Source organism: Astatotilapia calliptera, chromosome 7, assembly GCF_964374335.1.
Source record: "Astatotilapia calliptera chromosome 7, fAstCal68.1, whole genome shotgun sequence".
Classification (NCBI taxonomy): Eukaryota; Metazoa; Chordata; class Actinopteri; order Cichliformes; family Cichlidae; genus Astatotilapia; species Astatotilapia calliptera.
In genome coordinates this window covers 39,678,521-39,697,409 of record NC_137428.1, presented here as the reverse complement: position 1 = coordinate 39,697,409, position 18,889 = coordinate 39,678,521, and the positions used below count along the sequence as shown (strand labels likewise).

The 18,889-nt window shown below is 40.3% G+C and overlaps 2 protein-coding genes and 1 pseudogene across 3 annotated transcripts; 2 read left to right on the top strand and 1 right to left on the bottom strand.

The window, feature by feature from the left end:
- The first annotated feature begins 2,142 nt into the window (after positions 1 to 2,142).
- On the top strand, positions 2,143 to 5,001 carry LOC113026147 (single-strand DNA endonuclease ASTE1-like). The gene is made up of 4 exons (XM_026174611.2): positions 2,143 to 3,332; positions 3,439 to 3,637; positions 3,890 to 4,052; positions 4,131 to 5,001. Exons 1-4 carry the CDS (start codon positions 2,172 to 2,174, stop codon positions 4,396 to 4,398), a joined length of 1,791 nt encoding a protein of 596 aa, XP_026030396.2. The 5' UTR covers positions 2,143 to 2,171; the 3' UTR covers positions 4,399 to 5,001.
- A 4,752-nt stretch (positions 5,002 to 9,753) lies between these two features.
- On the top strand, positions 9,754 to 10,882 carry LOC113026137 (mitochondrial outer membrane protein SLC25A46 pseudogene; annotated as a pseudogene). The gene has a single exon (XR_013909889.1). The product of XR_013909889.1 is annotated as a mitochondrial outer membrane protein SLC25A46 pseudogene (transcript).
- Positions 10,349 to 16,595, bottom strand: LOC113026144 (single-strand DNA endonuclease ASTE1-like). Its single transcript, XM_026174608.2, has 4 exons — positions 15,393 to 16,595; positions 15,082 to 15,286; positions 13,777 to 13,942; positions 10,349 to 13,696 (listed from the first exon to the last, which is right to left on the bottom strand). Exons 1-4 carry the CDS (start codon positions 16,593 to 16,595, stop codon positions 13,453 to 13,455), a joined length of 1,818 nt encoding a protein of 605 aa, XP_026030393.2. The 3' UTR covers positions 10,349 to 13,452.
- Positions 16,596 to 18,889: the final 2,294 nt, after the last annotated feature.

Here is an 18,889-nt window from a genome sequence, read left to right as displayed (position 1 = left end):
GCCACATCTGATTGGTAAAAAAGTTACCGGAAACTCCACTGGCGGCATGTTATCTAATGTGTTAAACTAATAATTTTTTTTAAAAGTAACGAGTTGAATTTTGCAAATGTAGCGGAGTAAAAGTACCGTTTCTTCTTCACAAATGTACTCAAGTAAAAGTAAAAAGTTTTGTGCAAAAAAGGTACTTTAAAAGTACATTTTTTTTCAAAAACTTACTTAAGTAAATGTAACGGAGTAAATGTATCTCGTTACTACCCACCTCTGCACACAGGGAAGGACATCCTCCTCTTCTTAGCTGACTCCATTCTCTCCTGACTTTCTCTCCTCACTCTCCTAAACCTCCAAACTCTCACTAACCGTAACTCTCCCTCAAACACCTACATTTTGAATGAGGTCTGAGGGGTTTATATCGCTGTCATAGCTCGCGGCAAAGCTCGAACCACTTCCTGAACCAGTCACGTGGTACAGCCGGGCAGCGAGGCTTAGGACGTCATCATTTTCAGCTCCTCCCATAAATGAAGCAAGCCTCGTTACGCACATCACGGAAACGCCCCCTCCATTACCCGACACAAGCTTTGAAGTCTCGATACAGAACGTCACATCACTACCGATAAGTAAATGATTCTCAAATGTTGCCAGAGTTTCGGAATCATGAATCATCCTGTTCTTAATGAAATGTTTTATTTTTGTTCATCAGACAGAGAAACATCTTACATTAGACAAATACCACTTCTCTCACTCCAACCGGTCACAGCAGATGGCCGCCCCTCCCTGAGCCTGGTTCTGCCAGAGGTTTCTTCCTGTTAAAAGGGAGTTTTTCCTTTCCACTGTTGCCAAAGTGCTTGCTCATAGGAGGTCATATGATTTTTGGGTTCTTTCCCTTGTATTATTTTAGGGTCTACCTTGCAATATAAAGCGCCTTGAGGCGACTGTTTTAGGATTTGGTGCTATACGAATAAAATTGAATTGAATTTAACTGTGTGAGGAAGCATGTGTAACTGAACAAGACAGTGTCACAAATGAACTGATTGTGCAGGTTTGTGCTGTTGAAATAGTTTTGCTTTCATTTCTATCAGAGATGTGCTGTAAAAGAACCAAGAAGAAAAACAGAGCAATAGACACACAGGACAACAATACTACTTTTTGTTAAATATAAGCTGGCAAAGGACATATTTAGCTGGGTGAGAGTCATTGGGTGAGAGGTGGGGGTTAGGACAGGTCACCAGTCTGTCACTGATTAAAATACATTTTTTTAGTCTTCACAGTTATCACTGGAGCTGTGAAAGCAAGAGATTAAAACAAAAGATGTTTAGCGCAGTGACAGGTAATTGACAAATTGACGCTTCCATATCAGAGAGCATTACTTCTTTTACAGAATATTCTTTGTCATTTATTGCTTTTACTTTGTTTGTAAAATCTGAATTTAAAATGTTTCAAACACTTACAGCAAAAATTTAATCAGAAAATTCGAAATCTTCTGCAAAAGTAAAAAATTTAGGAAAGCAAGTGGATTTATATCAGGTTGTATGGTTATTTGCATTATGTGTTGGTAATTAATGAGATTTTTTTTTTGGTTTAATTGTTTCTTTGTTTGTTCTTTGTGCTGCTTTGACCACTCCAAAAATAGTTTCGTGTGTGTGTTTTGTCCTATTTAAACAGTCAGTTATATCATCTGCTCAAACTTAAACTTTTCTCCAAAACACATTTCGCTCATTCATGTGAGCAGCTGCAAATTTCAGTCGAGCTTCATGATGTCGATTATGGAGCTGTTGCTTCTTTCTTAGTCAGCACGCTCTCAGTCCATGGTTATATAACACTGTCTTCACTGTGGACGGTGACACTGGTGTTGCAGCAGTTTCCAGTTCATAGCAGGGTTGAGCCTTTGTGATGGACACTAAGTACCTTTGCTTTTTTAACAGAGCTGGAAAGTTAATGAAACACATTTGATTTTGCTCCACAGAGTGAAATGAAACAGAAAATCAAAACATGAAGATGAAAGAAATGAAACCAAAGAGTAACATAGGTATGTTAGATTAGTCAGAACAGGTGTGACTGGTTTTGTCAGTGTGGGTGTGTACCTGTATGATGTTCTAGCAGGTGTATAAATATCTGCAGACACAGAGGCATTAGCACAATAATCACTGCTCACCTTCACAACACTTTAAGGAATCATGGAGGTTTCAACCTTAAAGAAAATGATAGATGATTTGTGTCTCTATGAAGAGGTTAACATAGAAAAAACAGGTCTCATCATTGATGGTGCAGCTCTGTACTATTCTTTGTATTATACGTCTGATCCAAAGCTGGACCAGCGCTGTGGAGGAGATTATCCTGGATTCAAAGATGAGGTCTGTAACTTCTTTAAGACTCTGCAGGACTGTGAAGTCACTCCGTACATCTTCCTGGATGGAGGCTCAGATCCTGACAAGCACAAAACACTTGTGTATCGTCGAAAAGACACAGAGGAAAAAGCAAAGACAATAGCGACGACAAAGCCTGAGGATGTTGTACCAAAAGGATGTAATGTCTTACCACCTCTGGTAAAAGATGTCTTCATAGAAATCTTGAAGGAGAAAGGCATAGAGTTTAAACAGTGTTTAGGAGAGGCAGACCCTGAAGTTGTTTCTGATGCAAATCAGAAACAATGTCCTGTTCTGTCCATTGATAAGGATTTTTACATCTTTGATTTGTGCAAAGGTTTCCTTCATCTTGACAACTTTGAGTGGAAAAGCAAAAAGGATGAAAAAATTCCTGCTAAGCTCTACACACGTTCAAAGTTTTGTAAGCATTTTAAATTGGACCCTGCTCTCATGCCAGTCTTTGCTTCAATAGCAGGAAATGATTATTCAATATTAAAAGACAATGGTAACTTTGCAAATGAATCATCTTCATCTGGTGAGTACAGGATTAAAAGACTGGATGGTATACTCAGGTTTTTAAGTAAAGTGAATCTGCATGGTTTGAACGACTCACAGAAGAGAGAACGTGCTCTGAGTCAAGCTTTAAATCATGTTGGTAAAAAAGAGAACCAAACTTTCAAACTCTCCATTCAAAAATATGTTCAACCAGAAAAACCAAGTTCTAAGTTGCCATCATGGGTGCGTAAAAAAGTTGAGATTGGAAAACTTACCACTTCCGTCATAAGTGTCGTGGATCAGAAGTCAATGATGCCTCCTGTTCTTGTGGAGGATTTTTCACAGCGCAGTAGTTACACCGCTGCTTACCCCATCAGACAGTACTTCTACAAACTGTTAACTAAAGATGTACAAGCTCTCCTGCCAGATTTGAGCAGTGATGAACAGAAGAATCTGCAACTAGAGCGTCTGCATAAGGTACTGATGTTATTCATGAAATATGTGTTTAATTACTCTGACAGGTCATAGATGTGTTTCTGTGGTACATGTGAGCATCTTGTCTGTGTGGTACCTTTCTGTGCAGGCTCCTGAGGGTTTGCGTCGCAGAGTGTTTGAAGAAGCTCTGCAGGTTCAGACTTCAGCCTTAGAAAACATCCCCGACCAGCTGAAGCTGCCAGTCTGTGTGACTGTTTTCTGGTTTAACAACTTAAAGCTTGGCCAAAAAGCTGAAACTGTCCTCCACGCCCTCCTGCTGGGGTTTGTGTGTGACCCCAATAGCCCAGGTTGGTCTCAACTTCTACAGTTTCAGCTCCATAAATCTGATTATTCTGTTTATTATTCACAGTCACCTTTCAGCAGGTTAGTCTCTCTGAAAGCAGTCAGCAGATGGACTGTAGAGTTTGTGTGATGTGTGTGACGTTTGTGTGATGTGGAAGCATCAGTGCTGATGCTTCCACATCAGCCTGAACAAGAAGACAAACTGCTGCTGGTCTCTGGTTCTGTGTCACTGAAACTTTGTCTTATCTTGTCTGTAGAGGACGAGTTTGAGAGGAAGATGAAAACTTTAAAGGATGAAGGTGTGAATAACTGGCAGCCCCATGTTGCTAAAGCTTTCATCCAATGGCTGTGCTGCATGAGGCAGAGCCTCCACCTGAACCAGCTGCTGTGTTCCCCTCTACCAGAACCTCAGTGTGCCCGGTAAACACCAGACCAATGATGCGCTCCACAGACGTTTAACACACTTCATCAACTTTAACTGAGATTTTGCTTTATCAGGCTTTACTGTGGACCTCTTCTTCATCGGCTGGCAGATGAAGACAAGATTGAAGAAGTACAGAAAACACTGAGAGGAGAAAAGAAGGAATTGTATGAGAACCTAAAGACTGTTTGTAATCCATATTCTGGAGAGGGATCCTCTCAGTCCTCTAGGGTTGAGGTTTCCTCTACTGACATGGAGTCCTCTAATGGGGAGTGGGAGACAAAAAAGAGGAAAAAAAAGAGGGGGGGAAGAAGAACAAATTGCAGAAAAAGAAGTGATTATTGAAATTGAATGATGTTGCTACTCCTGGCAGGAACAAAAGAGCTGCTGGTCAAAGGAGGACTATTACACAGTTCTTATTATTCACTTTGTCTTTATGATTAAACTCAATTTTTCAGGTAGAGGGTTGGTCAAATGTGATGCATTCTTCATGTAGGTAAAAATCTTTAGCAGTATGGGCTAAATATGTTTGATCCAGTTCAATAAACACAGAAATGATTTATAATTTTTTTGTTTGGGACTTCAGTAACCTGATTATCATTGTGTTGTTCACCGTTTGTAACAAGTAGTCATAAGTAGTCATAAGTGGCAAAAGTACAGAAATTCTTTACATAAGTAGAAGTACAGATACCTGTATATAAACAAAATATATACATGGTTTAATTGCTGAAGCAACTTCTTTATTCAAGCAAAAGTGAAACAGTAGCACTGCAATATACTCTGAGTATACTCAGATGGTATACTCAGAGTAATGAAGTAAAAAGTAGCCTGTTGAAGGACATTCTACTAGGATTTTTGTACAAAGGTAATTAAAGCTTGTATTATATTAATAGAATAATAAAAATATTATTACATGACAATAAATTGCTGTTCCAGTCTAAATCTGAATTCTAATGAATGTACTCTTTATTCTGTTATGTAGGACACAAGCATTGCTATAGAATTTAAATAAATAACACCTACCTCTTGGTGAGGTGTTGTTTGGGAGAGGATGACTTTGCCTCCAAACCTACACACTAAAATGAGAACAGTCAAGGGTTACAGTTGGATTCGGCAGCTGGGGGAACACAAATATCTGTGTAGTGGCTCAGCAATGGGAAAAAAAATACAATTCACAATATTTTTTCCCACACAAGCACAAGTGAGCTTCAGTAGATTTTCTTTGTGTGTATGATGTGATCAGCTGACCTGCTCCTCTTTGTGGATTTATACAACTGAATTCAACAAGATGTACACAGCCTGAAACTATCATGTCTGATGTCCCCTACACTGACAGTATACTGTTTATACTGTCTTTGTATTAGACGGTATAAAGTTGGAATTCAGTGAATGAATCTAAACATCAGCTTAAATGCAAATTCATCTCTCTTACACTCAGAAAAATAAAGGTGCCAACTGGAACCAAAACTGCCATAGAAGAACCTTTTAGTGTCACAAAGAACCTTAAAAACAATGGTTCTTTGAAGAACTATTTCTTTCAGTGGTTCATTAAAGGACCTTTAAGAAATGGTTCTTTGGGGCACCTTAAATGGTTTTTCAAAGAACCTCTTTTTTTTACAATGGTTATTTGAAGAACCATTGTTAAAAAGGTATTTAAAGAACCATTTTAAAGAACCTATTTTGAGTGGTTCTTTAAAGAACCACTATAAATCTTTCAAAATAAAATGTATCATAAATTTAATTTGAGTAGGGTAAAATAAATACAGGCACACAGACATATATTAATGGTTTATTGCCATTTTGTCGTATACCAAAAAAAGGGCATTTTAATCCTCAGCACAACATCACTACTAATACATGTCACACATTAGTCATTTAAACAGTAATAATTAAATATTTCTACTACACTATAAATAAATACATATTAATGAGATGAGATAGCCTTTATTTGTCAGTTGCAGGTCTTTTGCCCACAACCAAGATGACAGACCTTGCCGACCGTACATAAAATACACAAACATCACATTGGGGAGACAGGTCAGCCCGGGTAGCGAGGAAAAAAAACATTGAAATGTGTAACAAAAGGATAATACAGGAATGCACAGATATCAACACACCATAGCACAATAAACACAGACAAGCAACATGGGAAAGAGTTCCAGTGTGTACATCTGATCTGGGACCGCTACAATCTTCGACTGCGCCTCCAGCTGACCCGATGTCCACATCAGAGGGGAGGTAAGCATTGGAGGTGGCGTGGGATCTGGGGTAGGGAGGGTGATGCGTCAGTGAGTGCTTATCAGTATCAGTATATGTATGTGTGTGCGTGTCCATAGTTCAGCTGAGACAGTGTCCTTCGCCCTGCCAGGCTAAGTCTTCCAGCCAACCCAGGTGGCCTTGCATGGAATGGGAAGGAACAGACTAAACACAGTCGTTATCAGGGAGTTTTTGTTCAGCTCCAGCCTTGAGCCCACAGCTGGCGCTGAAGGGGTAGCCGGATTATGATGGTAATTTGTCTTTTGCAACAACTCATGAGAATTTCAAAGCTGTTCTTTAACACTCCGACACTGGTCTCTCAAACTCCCGTTGAAGAACCGCGAGCTTCCCCATGATGGTATCAAACTTGCTGGTGTTGTCATTCTTTTGCTCAGAGAGCTGATTCTGAGAACTCACGACTGCAGTCAGCTGTTCCACAATGTAATCCAACTTTCACTCAAAGGTGTTATTCTGAGCAGGCCTCTCCTTGATGTAACCCAATATATGCTCAGAGGTGTTATTCTGAGTATTCACGGCAGCTGTAAGCATCTCCAAGGTCTTAACCATGCTGCTCTCAATGAGCCCATTCTGAGAAGTCGCACCTCGTCCCATCATTTCAATCCCAGCGGGCAGCCTTGGGGGGGTTTGAACAGCCGGTTCCGCTTTATTAATTCTCCGATAAGCCAGGGCGAAGCCAGCTCCAATCAGCAAGAACCCTGTTATCATGGTTCCAAATAGATAGATATCTTCAGCGTCCTCGATTGACAGTCCCGCCAGGCACACGACCCTCCATTCCTGCCACCCGTCCATCGTGTATCTGGCAGGGAAAGTCCCTCCAGGGCACTCGGGCTCTCCCGAGCCCAGACTTCTCGTTGAGAAAAGGGTGTCAATAGCATTCAGAGACCAGTTGATCAAATCCATAATTCTCTTTAGGTTTTAGAAACAGGCTGTGAGAGACTGTTCTAGGGAAAGTAATACAAAAAAACACGAGACTAGACAAGGACATAAGAACTAAGCAGGGAAGATAAGGGAGAGGAGAGGAGAAAAAGTGCGTCCGCCTCCTCCGAGAGCCAAAAGGAAAACTACACTAGAATAACACAACAATCAATACATGTATTGTTTAATTAATAAAACATCAGAAAGTGATAAAACACATTAGAAATAGCAATAGCTTCATAACAGACCAATAAATCAACACATTTTCATCAGCAGATGTTTGCATGTTCAGCAAAAATATTTCAACAACTATTTTTTGAAAATTATCAACAAACGTCAGCCTTACGTTATTTACGGTAAGTTTCATGTTGGACTCATGGTCCTTTGTTAGTCCAGTTTAGGACAATGTCTCTGACATATGTGTCATATCAAAACAACCCAAACCTGCAGTTGTTTCAGTTTTTCACAGGTGTTTTGTGTCAGCTGGTCAGCCTCACTCAAGCGGACATCCATATCAGCCAACTAATGACAAGCTCCTCCCATGTGCTTCAAACACCTCCCACTCTGACACAAGGAGCTGAGAGAGAGAAAAGAGTCAATTAAGAAGAAGAGAGAAAAGTGAAACCCTCCTCAGAAGGTCTGACTGGCATACCTGCAGTCGACCTGTGATGGACTCCAGTTTGGCGTTCATCTCATCCCAGCGGCATCTGCACTCCCTCCCTGCCATCAGCCGAGCATGCAGGGTGCCCTAATGTCCCGGTCAGGCTGTACTGCTGGATGAGCCAAGGTCCCGCCTCTCGCCACAGCCTCTGAACACACAAACACAAATTGCAGATTTGTGCAGGAAGTGCAGAATTTGTTTTGCTATTCTTTTCTAAATCCAGGCTTGATCACGTGGAGGTATTTGGAAAAGTTTTTTGGCCACCTACCTGCAATTGTTGTCTTCCAGAAAGAAGGACTGGAACCCAAGTCAAATGTATGCGATATACATTCAATTCACAAGAACACATTATAAAACAAAGTCCCGTTCTTGCCTGATTTGAAATGAATTCTGCATCAAAACAGGGTGACAGAATTACAACGAGAGTTTGCAGCAAATGTGAGTACAATCCTCACTTCTTACAAGCCTGCTATTAAAGTTCTCCTGTATGCAGACGACTTTCCTGTTTTCAGGGCACAACTTGGATCAATGGCTGACCTGGGTTTTATCACAAGGGTGATAAATATATAACATAAGGTCTTAAGACTAAAACTATAATACAGATCTTAGTCAGTCTTAGCGATTTGATCCAGATGCACTATACGTGCCTGCTCTGTGGTTTTCGCCTCTGTCAGTGCGCCCCAGGGCAGTTGTAGCTACACTGTAGCTTACCATCACCAGTGTGTGAATGTGTGTGTGAATGGGTGGATGACTGAATGTAGTGTAAAGTGCTTTGGGGTCCTTAGGGCGCTATACAAATGCAGGCCATTTACCATTTTTCCACATCACTATTTAATACAGGAAGTAGGTGAACTAGGTCATCTTTTTTGTGAGAGGACCATATTAATGAAAGAAAACCTCAATGACATCATAGAGATCCCTAAAAACGCTCCGGCTGCTTCTTTTCCTCCTCATCCTAAGCTTCCTTCCCTTTGTCCTCGACTTCCATCCAATTGTAATTCAATCTAATTGTGTTTATCCCCATTTTGTTGGAGCTGTGAACAGAATTAGTGTGAACCTGAATTAATTTGTGCAAAAAAGAAAAATCGACAGCTTTTCAGCCAGAGGTAATCTTGTGATTTAAGCCGGCAGCACAAATAGATTTATGTGTTGATGCTACCTGCTTCAGCTCTACGACTCTTCTTAGTTTAATGTAAGATGGTGGATAAAGGAAATGTGCAAAGAAAATTTTACTATATTACAAAAGGACATCTATCTTGGTAACTTCAAATGACCAGAGCATAAATTGTCAACTAGTCTGAAAATAAGTTATACAGTAACAGTCAAAGACACACCTTCTCACGTGTCACATTTTTAACAATATTATAAATTTTAATATATTCGTTTATGTACTCAGCGTACGCAGCGGTCCCCAACCTTTTTTGCGCCACGGACCGGTTTATGCCCGACAATATTTTCACGGACCGGCCTTTAAGGTGTCGCGGATAAATACAATAAAATAAAACTAGTACCGGTACCGAAAAAAAGAAGATTTATTCATAACACACGTGAAAAGACCCAGGAAAACGAGTTAACGATAAAAACGATAACAAAATAACGCTGAAAACCGATAAAAACCCTTAAAACTATACATTTCACACCTGAGCCTCAACTCTTGTGGCCCGGCACCAAACGACTCACTCACGGTCCGAGGCCCGGGGGTTGGGAACCGCTGATTTAGAGCAATGATTAGCTGGATGTGTGTGTGTGTGTGTGTGTGTGTGTGTGTGTGTGTGTGTGTGTGTGTGTGTGTGTGTGTGTGTGTGTTTTTTGTTGTTGTTGTTGTTTTTTTTAAATTGATCATTTGATCGGACCTGTGTTCCTCTCTCCATCTTCAGAGCGAGATTGTGCGGGATGAGTCGTCCTCTGGCCTGCTGGACTGCGTCCGTGAGGGTGTTGCTCGACTGCTGGGTGTCGCCGCACCTCACAGTCGTCGCCTGCTTCCTCCCAGATGCCTGCTGCTTCCCGCTGCGCTGCATGCCATTCTGCGCTATGCCGTGGCTACCTCCATCCAGCGGGTGGTGCTGTGGCTGCACCAGCGTAGCAAGAAGCAGCGGGCAGAACCATCCAATCCACTGGATGCCTACTTCCCCGAGCTGGCGGCATCTTGGGCGGGTTCTCTGGTGGCTGACGTGGTGTTGTTTCCTCTTGAGACGGTGCTACATCGCCTGGCTCTGCAGGGTACGCGCACCATCATTGATGCCACCGATGGAGTGGTCGCGGTGGGAAATGGCGGGAGCCCGCTGGTAGTGCCCGTAAACACGCAGTATGATGGCTTCTCTGACTGCCTGCACGCCATCAGCCGCAAGGAAGGCGGGGCTGGCTTCTACCGAGGTTTTGGCGTGCTGGTAGCCCAGTATGCTTTGCACGGAGCGCTGCTGGCCGCCGCTAGGACGCTGATGAGGGTGCTGCTGCTGGATGCCAAGGCCAGCTAGGTTGTTACTACAGAGACTGTTGTCATGACAACAGGACATTTCTCATCTTGTAAATGAGACGAAAAAGACCTGCTCGTGTGACGACATCAGCACTTGAGTCCTGTTACCTAGCAACCACTAAGAATCACCAGATTGTGTCACCTCCTCCCCAATGATGTCACTTCCTGCTTATGTTTGGACAAACAGTGGTGGCAGTTGTTTTCCTTCACGTAAACTGAGCATCACTTCCTGTGTTTTTGTTCAGCTCTGACAGCTGATTGGTCACCCACTACTGATATACAAACAAACATGTAAACAGATGTTTTTGTATAAAGTTGTAAAAAAAAAAAATTAAAAAAGTTCAGTGTAGATTTAGACTAAATTATTTCTGATCGATTGGTCTCTAAAGCGATACTTGGATGAGATGAGCCTGGCTTTTCAAAATAAGTGTCTGTTTAAGCTGGTGTAAGGTGTAATGGTGTCTGTAAATGTTTAAATGTGAAATAAATCAATGTTAATTTGACATTTTTCTTCTTTTTGAAACATTTTTAAATGGATTAATTTGGATTATTTTGAAATTCAGCTTTTTAAGTTTCATAGAAGAAATTTCAAACTTTTCTGACTTATTTTGAAAGTTTTAAAAATGTGACTGCATCTGTGTCACAGCACTGTGAAGGTAAAAACTCCTGCAGCCTCTTCTCTCCTTATGTCAGGAGCAGAGATCTCCCTCAGCATGATAAGGGTTTCTTGCTCAGAGGTGGAGGACAGACATTTGAGACGTGAGAAAAACCATCACAGAGGATCCTGTACGTGTCACAGGTAGCAGGGGTACTTTCTAAAGTCTGCTTCAATGTTTTCAGCTGCAGATAATAACCTGACCGGTGGAGACTGCAGCGTTACTGGTTGTAATAACTGTGTTCTTCCACAAGGTGAAGCTGTTTACAGTAAGGTAAAGCATTTCCCTGTAGAGCCCTTAGTTCAGTTCGATTATATTTATATAAGTTTCCTAAAAGCGCTTTATATTAAAGTGTAACACACTGTTTGCTACTACAGCTACACATGTTTCTTTTCCAACTATTTATTTATGAGTGACTTATGTATGTATATATATGTATATATTATACTATTCTTAGTTAGTGTATTGTCTGTCTTGTCTTAATATTGGTTTAAAATGGAGCACTGTAACAAAAAATAATTTCCCCCAGGGATCAATAAAGTATTCTGATTCTGATTCTAAAGACTTTACAGTAATACAGAGAAAACATGTGGATTGACTTTTAATACAGATACTTTAACTGGGGTGAAAATAAGCATCTGTCTGAGATTCTCTTTATTTCCAAACAGGACTAAGGAGATGAGAGGATAACATCACCAATGCTTTATTCTTAACCTCCAGCTTTATCTGGATAGTTCACATGGAACAGGAACAAACTCGTTATTGATCTGTGTAACTTTATTCAAAAGTAATTTGCAGAGTGCTGCGACATACAAGCAAAAGCCTGACAATAAATTCAGAAACTGACGGAAAAGTCTCTGAGAAACAGTTTCCGTTTATTCACAAATGAAATACGAATTTCAAGATCATAACGTATAAGGTAGTTATTTGTAGAGTTATTTGGTTGTAATAGTTATTTGGCCCAAAACTTGAGATAATATACAGAAAAATACATCTACATTTTTAAATATGTAAACTATAACACCAAGCTAAATCACTAAATGATCCAGAAAAACACAATAATGATAAAAATTCAGTATATATAATCCAGTATATGTAGACAGAAATAATAGTAGTCTATCACAAGAAAAATTCTTTCAAAATCAGACATATTTTACAGTATTCATAATTTGCATTATATAATAAAATATACAATTATATTTAAAAGATTTTGTTGCAACTGTTGTGTTGCATTTGAAGAGAAAGATGTTAATGTTTTTGAAGTGATTTGAAAATTATTCCAGATTTGTGGACCACTGCATGGTCACACTGCAGGCACAAATGATAATTAAGCTGTTATAACAAACACATTAAATATCTTCATCCTTTCATGAACATTAAAGCATTTTCTTTATCTTAAAATAAGCTCCTTGAGCCGACTGTTGTGATTTGGGGCTATATAAATAAAACTGCAGTGAATTAACTTCCTGTGCTAATCATGTGTTGTTAGACAATACCTGCTAAATATGTCCACCTCGGTCTCTTGTTACAGCAAAGAACAAATAACAGACAGACTCTGATAAAACATTGATGTGTTCCTCCGCTTCCTCTCTCAGCTGCTGCTTGTTAGACACATCGTCCTGCTTTCTTCAGCTTCCGGCTGCTCAAAGACTCCTCTTCGTCAGCCCACTTTCATTCAGTTCAGTTATAAAACAAACCAAACCGATAGCCTGCTTCTATATTTCACTGGTTTACTTTTTCTTTTCTACTTAATGTATTTAATTTAGAGGTAGGGTCAAGTTTTATTCATGTATTACTTTCAGTTTTTAAAATGTCATCATGTTTATCCAAAAGACAAAAGCAGGGAGGAGGTGAGGAAGCCGTCGCTCCCGAACCTGCGTCACTGCATTTCTCTGTGTTCTTAACTTTCATTGTCAAAGAGCATTTGTGTTGAATAGAAAACATCTGCTGTTTCTTTAAAATGTGCATTAGACTGAGAACGTCACCAGGTGAGTCAGACTATCTAATATAATAATGTAACACTGAAAACACCTCAGCTTTCTGTTTTTAACTCAGAATAAACTTGGCCAGTTTTCTAGAAATGAGATCTGCACCCTCGCGAGTTGGATAGATGTGGTTGCTCTCAATGAGACCAGGTTTTAACCCAAACATTTTCCAGTTATTTATGAAGCCTACATTGTTTTCTGGACACCAGTTAGACAGCCAGCAGTTAAACGATGACAGGCTTCTAATGATGTGAGCATTGGTTCGACTGGGGAGGGGACCAGAGAAACCTACAGAATCCGACATCGTTTTTGCAAAGTTACACACCGACTCAATTTTAGGTTTTATGACCTCCAGTTGATGATTCTGGATGTCGTTATTGCTGACATGAATTACAATTTTATCAAATCTATGTTCATCCTGAGCCAGGAGTTTCAGTTTAGCCTCAATGTCGCCTGCTGTGGCCCCTGATCTGTATGTAAGTGTAGTTGCTGGAATCTCTGGGTCCACATCTTCAAGAACAGAGTCGCCAATAACCAGAGTTTTTTCCGTGCGAGTAGATGAAAAATGGCCTTTAAATCCTGATATAATTTCTTCTTTTTTCCTCTCAGTGTTTTCAGTAGTTTTTCAAACGTCTCTTCATCTGCCAGCCGATGAAGGAGAGGTCCACAGTAAAGCCTGACAAAGCAGAAAATCTCAGTTAAAGTTGATGAAGTGTGTTACACATCTGTGGAGCGCATCATTGGTCTGGTGTTTACCGGGCACACTGAGGTTCTGGTAGAGGGGAACACAGCAGCTGGTTCAGGTGGAGGCTCTGCCTCATGCAGCACAGCCATTGGCTGAAAGCATGAGCCACACGGGGCTGCCATTTCCTCCTGATAGCTGCATCCTTTAAAGTTTTCATCTTCCTCTCAAACTCGTCCTCTACAGACAAAATAAGACAAAGTTTCAGTGACACAGAACCAGAGACCAGCAGCAGTTTGTGTGGAAGCATCAGGAACTCTGACTACAGTCCATCTGCTGACTGCTTTCAAAGAGACTATAACCTGCTGTAACATGCAGGGAAATATCCTCTGTATAAATAGTCTATGTGGACCCACTTCCTTAACCATAAAGAATGTAATTATGTAGATAACTGTAAAATTTAAATGTTCAGACTTAACTGTCTTTGTGAAACTGTAACAAAATGCCAATTTATAAGAAATACAGCTAATAAACTATGTTTCACAGAGTTACAGCAGAATAATGAACGCTGATTTCCTTTTTTTTCCTTTCAATCAGCAGTGGGACATATTGGCTTGAAAACAGTGTGATGCTTGCAGACCTGTGACCTTCATTCAGCTGTCTCTAAAACCATCTCTCCAGTCTGAGAGACAAACTAAGCCTAATCTAACTCTGCTCAGGTTATGATGTCATGTAGATGTCTACTTTATTAGCAAAATCTATGAAATATAATGTATAAATATAATGTATAAATATAATGTATAAATATAATGTATTTTCCTCCTCATTGAATGATATTATTACTTACATAGTAATAGTAGTGGTAGAATAGTTACTTGCATATTTCCACAACCCTCCATCCATAATCACATACTGTGTATGCAACCATTGCATGTAGCGTATTATCTTACTTATTTTGTATTTGTTTATATTTTATTTGTATTTTTTTCAATTTTTCTTCTGCTATCCGTACCTGAGCTGAGGTAATGCACAAATTTCCCCACCACGGGATCAATAAAGTCTTATCTCTCTTATATCATCGAGGTCATATTGGGACCACTTAAACTGAAACATGCATCTCACCTTATTTCACACTTTTATATTATTTTTGATGCTTTTTGGGCTGAATCACATTTAGATGTTCCTAATAATTAGTCCACTTCAATGACAGACACAAAGAGAACAAAATAAACAACAACACTAATTAGGAGTGAAAACAATAGCAGGCGTATCACAAGTGTTACTAATAAAGTAATGAGTGAAAATACTGATTTACACATATTTCCATGTATTTGCTAGTAAAATATCAGTCATGTTGCTCAGTGAGCTCAGAGACTTACCTGGACCATCACGATCACACACAAACCCCAGCAGGAGGGCGTGGAGGCAGTGGACAGTTTCAGGTTTTGGGTGGTGTTGTAGCCTCTTGAACCAGAAAACAGTCACACAGACTGGCAGCTTCAGCTGGTCGGGGATGTTTTCTAAGGCTGAAGTCTGAACCTGCAGAGCTTCTTCAAACACTCTGCGACGCAAACCCTCAGGAGCCTGCACAGAAAGGTACCACACAGACAAGATGCTCACATGTACCACAGAAACACATCTATGACCTGTCAGAGTAATTAAACACATATTTCATGATTAACCTCAGTACCTTATGCAGATGCTCTAGTTGCAGTTGTTTCTGTTCATCACTGCTGAGGAGTATTGATGGGACACGTTTGTCTTTGATCTCTTCTCTATCCCTGTCATATTCAGTGCACATCTGACCTCCAATTAACAGTCCATAGAAGTACTGTCTGATGGGGTAAGCAGCTGTGTAACTACTGTGCTGTGAAAAGTCCTCCACAAGAGCAGGCAGCATCATTGTCTTCTGATCCACAACACTTATGACGAAAGTGGTGATTTCTCCACGCTCAACTTTTTTACTCACCCATGATGGCAACTCAGAACTTGTTTTTTCTGGTTGAACATACTTTTGAATGGAGAGTTTGAAAGTTTGGTTTTCTTCTTTACCAACATGACTTAAAGCTTGACTCAGAGCACGTTCTCTCTTCTGTGAGTCGTTCAAACCATGCAGATTCACTTTACTTAAAAACCTGAGTATACCATCCAGTCTTTTAATCCTGTACTCACCAGATGAAGATGATTCATTTGCAAAGGTACCATTGTCTTTTAATATTGAATAATCATTTCCTGCTATTGAAGCAAAGACTGGCATGAGAGCAGGGTCCAATTTAAAATGCTCACAAAACTTTGAACGTGTGTAGAGCTTAGCAGGAATTTTGCCATCCTTCTTTCTTTTCCACTCAAAGTGTTTAAGATGAAGGAAACCTTTGTTCACATCATAGATGCAGAAATCTGCGTCAATGGACAGCACAGCACATTGTTTCTGATTTGCAGCAGAAACAACTTCAGGGTCTGCCTCTCCTAAACACTGTTTAAACTCTATGTCTTTCTCCTTCAAGATTTCTATGAAGACATCTTTTACCAGAGGTGGTAAGACGTTACATCCTTGTGGTGCAGCGTCAGGCTCACTCTCTGCTATTGTCTTTGCATTTTCTAGTCTATGCTTTAGACGCGAATGAAGAGTTTTCTGCTTCTCTGATCCTGCAGCTCCATCCAAGAAGATGTATGGAGTGACTTCGCAGTCCTTCAAAGCCTCAAAGAACTTACAGACATCGTCTTTAAATCCAGGATAATCTCCTCCACAGCGCTGGTCCAGCTTTGGATCAGAATTATAATACAAACAATAATAAAGAGCTGCACCATCAATAATGAGACTTGTTTTTTCTACTTTAACCTCTTCACAGAAACACAAATCATCTATCATTCTCTGTAACTCTGAAATCCCCATGATTCCTTGAAGAGTATGAAGGCGAGCCGTAGTTATTGTGGTTTTGCCTCTGTGTCTGTAGATTTTTATGTACCTATGGAAACAACATATAGGTACACACCCACACAGAAACTGTCACACCCAGTTAGGGTTGCCAACCGTCCCTTAAAATACGGAATCGTCCCGTATTTCGAAACAAAAGTACACGTCCCGTATTGAGCTAATAAGGGACGCACTTTGTCCCGTAATACAGTGAGAATCAAAAGTAGTCTATAACTTTTAATGGAATTAACGCTTTGTTTGAAAACATAATTCCCAGCCCCTCTCCTGCTTTGTGACCAATGAGCTGACAGCACACTTATGACAATTCGAGTATGACAATTCAGATTACCGCTCATCTCATTGGTCGAGGAAAGGTCGCTTACGGAGAAAATACCGGAAGACAACAGATGACCACAACAAGAAGCATGGCCAACAGGGAAACAAACGCCGACACTGCGGTGCAAGTCTCGGACGACAGTACACCTAAAGCTGGGCAAACACTGTGCGATTTTTTCAGTCACGTTATTCAGCTCCTGCTCAAACTGCACGATTGACTCGCAGGGGTTAGAAGTTGGTAGGTCACGATGCAGGGTCTCACACTATACCACCCGATGCTCTGATGCGACCTGAGTGCTCACACTGTGCCTCCATAACACGAAGGTTATAACAGAAAATCTGTCGCTCGCTCTCTGTCTCTCACTCACACAGACACACCACCACCATCAACTTTGCTAAATTGCTAATGAAAAACATGATCAGGCAGCTGTGATTGAGCAGCAGTGTAAATCCAACTATTTTCACGGTTGTTGTGGTCGTGATAATTTTGTGATGCCACATCGAAAAGGCTCGGATGAGCTTTCCAAAGTTCTACAAGTTGTGCCTCCATCGCTTGTGTCCAGATCACACGCTGCACAGCTGTGCTGCTCCGTCTTTTTCACGGCGTTTACGTGTTTGCGCGCGAGCAGTGTGAGCGGCTGTGATGAGACCCTCACGAGCGATTGATGATCGGGAGCTGGTCGTGAGGTGTTAATCACTTCTCGTTACCCCACGTATACTACACGATGCACGATGAAGGCCAAAATCGGTCAAAAATCGGCTCAAAATGGGCCTAAAACCGCACAGTGTGAGCCCAGCATTAGAGCAGCAATGTTTGTTCCCCTCAGAGAAAGGGAAGAATGGGAAATGGAAAACACCTGGCTGGAAAAAGTTAATATGGGCATGTGCAATGAATATCAGCGCTATGTGGCCAGAAGTGTGATAATATAATTTATTTTGTGTAATAAACAACTGCAAGGATAGATGATTACAACAAATAGATGACTAATACATAAAAGTAATACATAGATGAATAATGATGATGAGTTAAGATGCGTAATCATGGGAACAAGCGGGTTTACAAACAGGAGCAGCTGATTAGCATTAGAAAAGCTGAAATAATATTTCAACTGAAGCCGATTGTACTAAATGCACTAAATGTGCACTGTTACAAGAATGTTTTTCTTTATATTGTTTTCTATTATTTTAAGTTAAGCAGGACAGAGTTCTTTTAAAGAAAGATTTACTTATATTCTCAAAAGTTAAGCATGACAGGCTTCTGTTTAAGAAGGAGACCTGTTTTATTGTGTTAATGTTGTCATTTTGAGCTAAAAAATAAATGGCTAAATGATCATTTGTTTCACATGTGTTCATATCACAAAGAATACACATCTACTTAAATCAAATTCAAGTCAAAGGGTTAAAAAAATAATTTCACACACAAAAAAAGAGCTAGAAAATTCACCACACTGGGAAGGGTGAAGACAACTGGGTCGCCCGGCCCTGGCCACGAGGTGTCCCTTATTTATTTTTCAGGGAGTTGGCAACCCTACACACAGTTGAACCACATATTTTAGAAGCTTAAGGTTCAAATTAGTTGGGAGCACCTTCACTTAATTATAACAGTGGTTTTGTTAGGAAAACAGTTCTGTATACCAGATACTAAATTGCGTTAACGTCAGCAGCTAACATACCTAGCATAGCTAACCATTATTGTTAGCGCAACATTAAAGCTACAATGACAAGTAGCAAAAACAAAACCGTAAAAATGTTGTAATGAAAATGTTTTACCTTTTCCAACAGTCCCAGAATCCAGAGCTTTGCTGTCACCATCCATGAGAAAGAGTTTTTTCCCCTTAGAAAGTTCAAGGCCCACAGCTGGCGCGTTCTAACGTCACTCCCTCTCTCTCCTTGTCATTTGGCTCGAAAGACATATTAATAAATTGCTCAGTGACGAA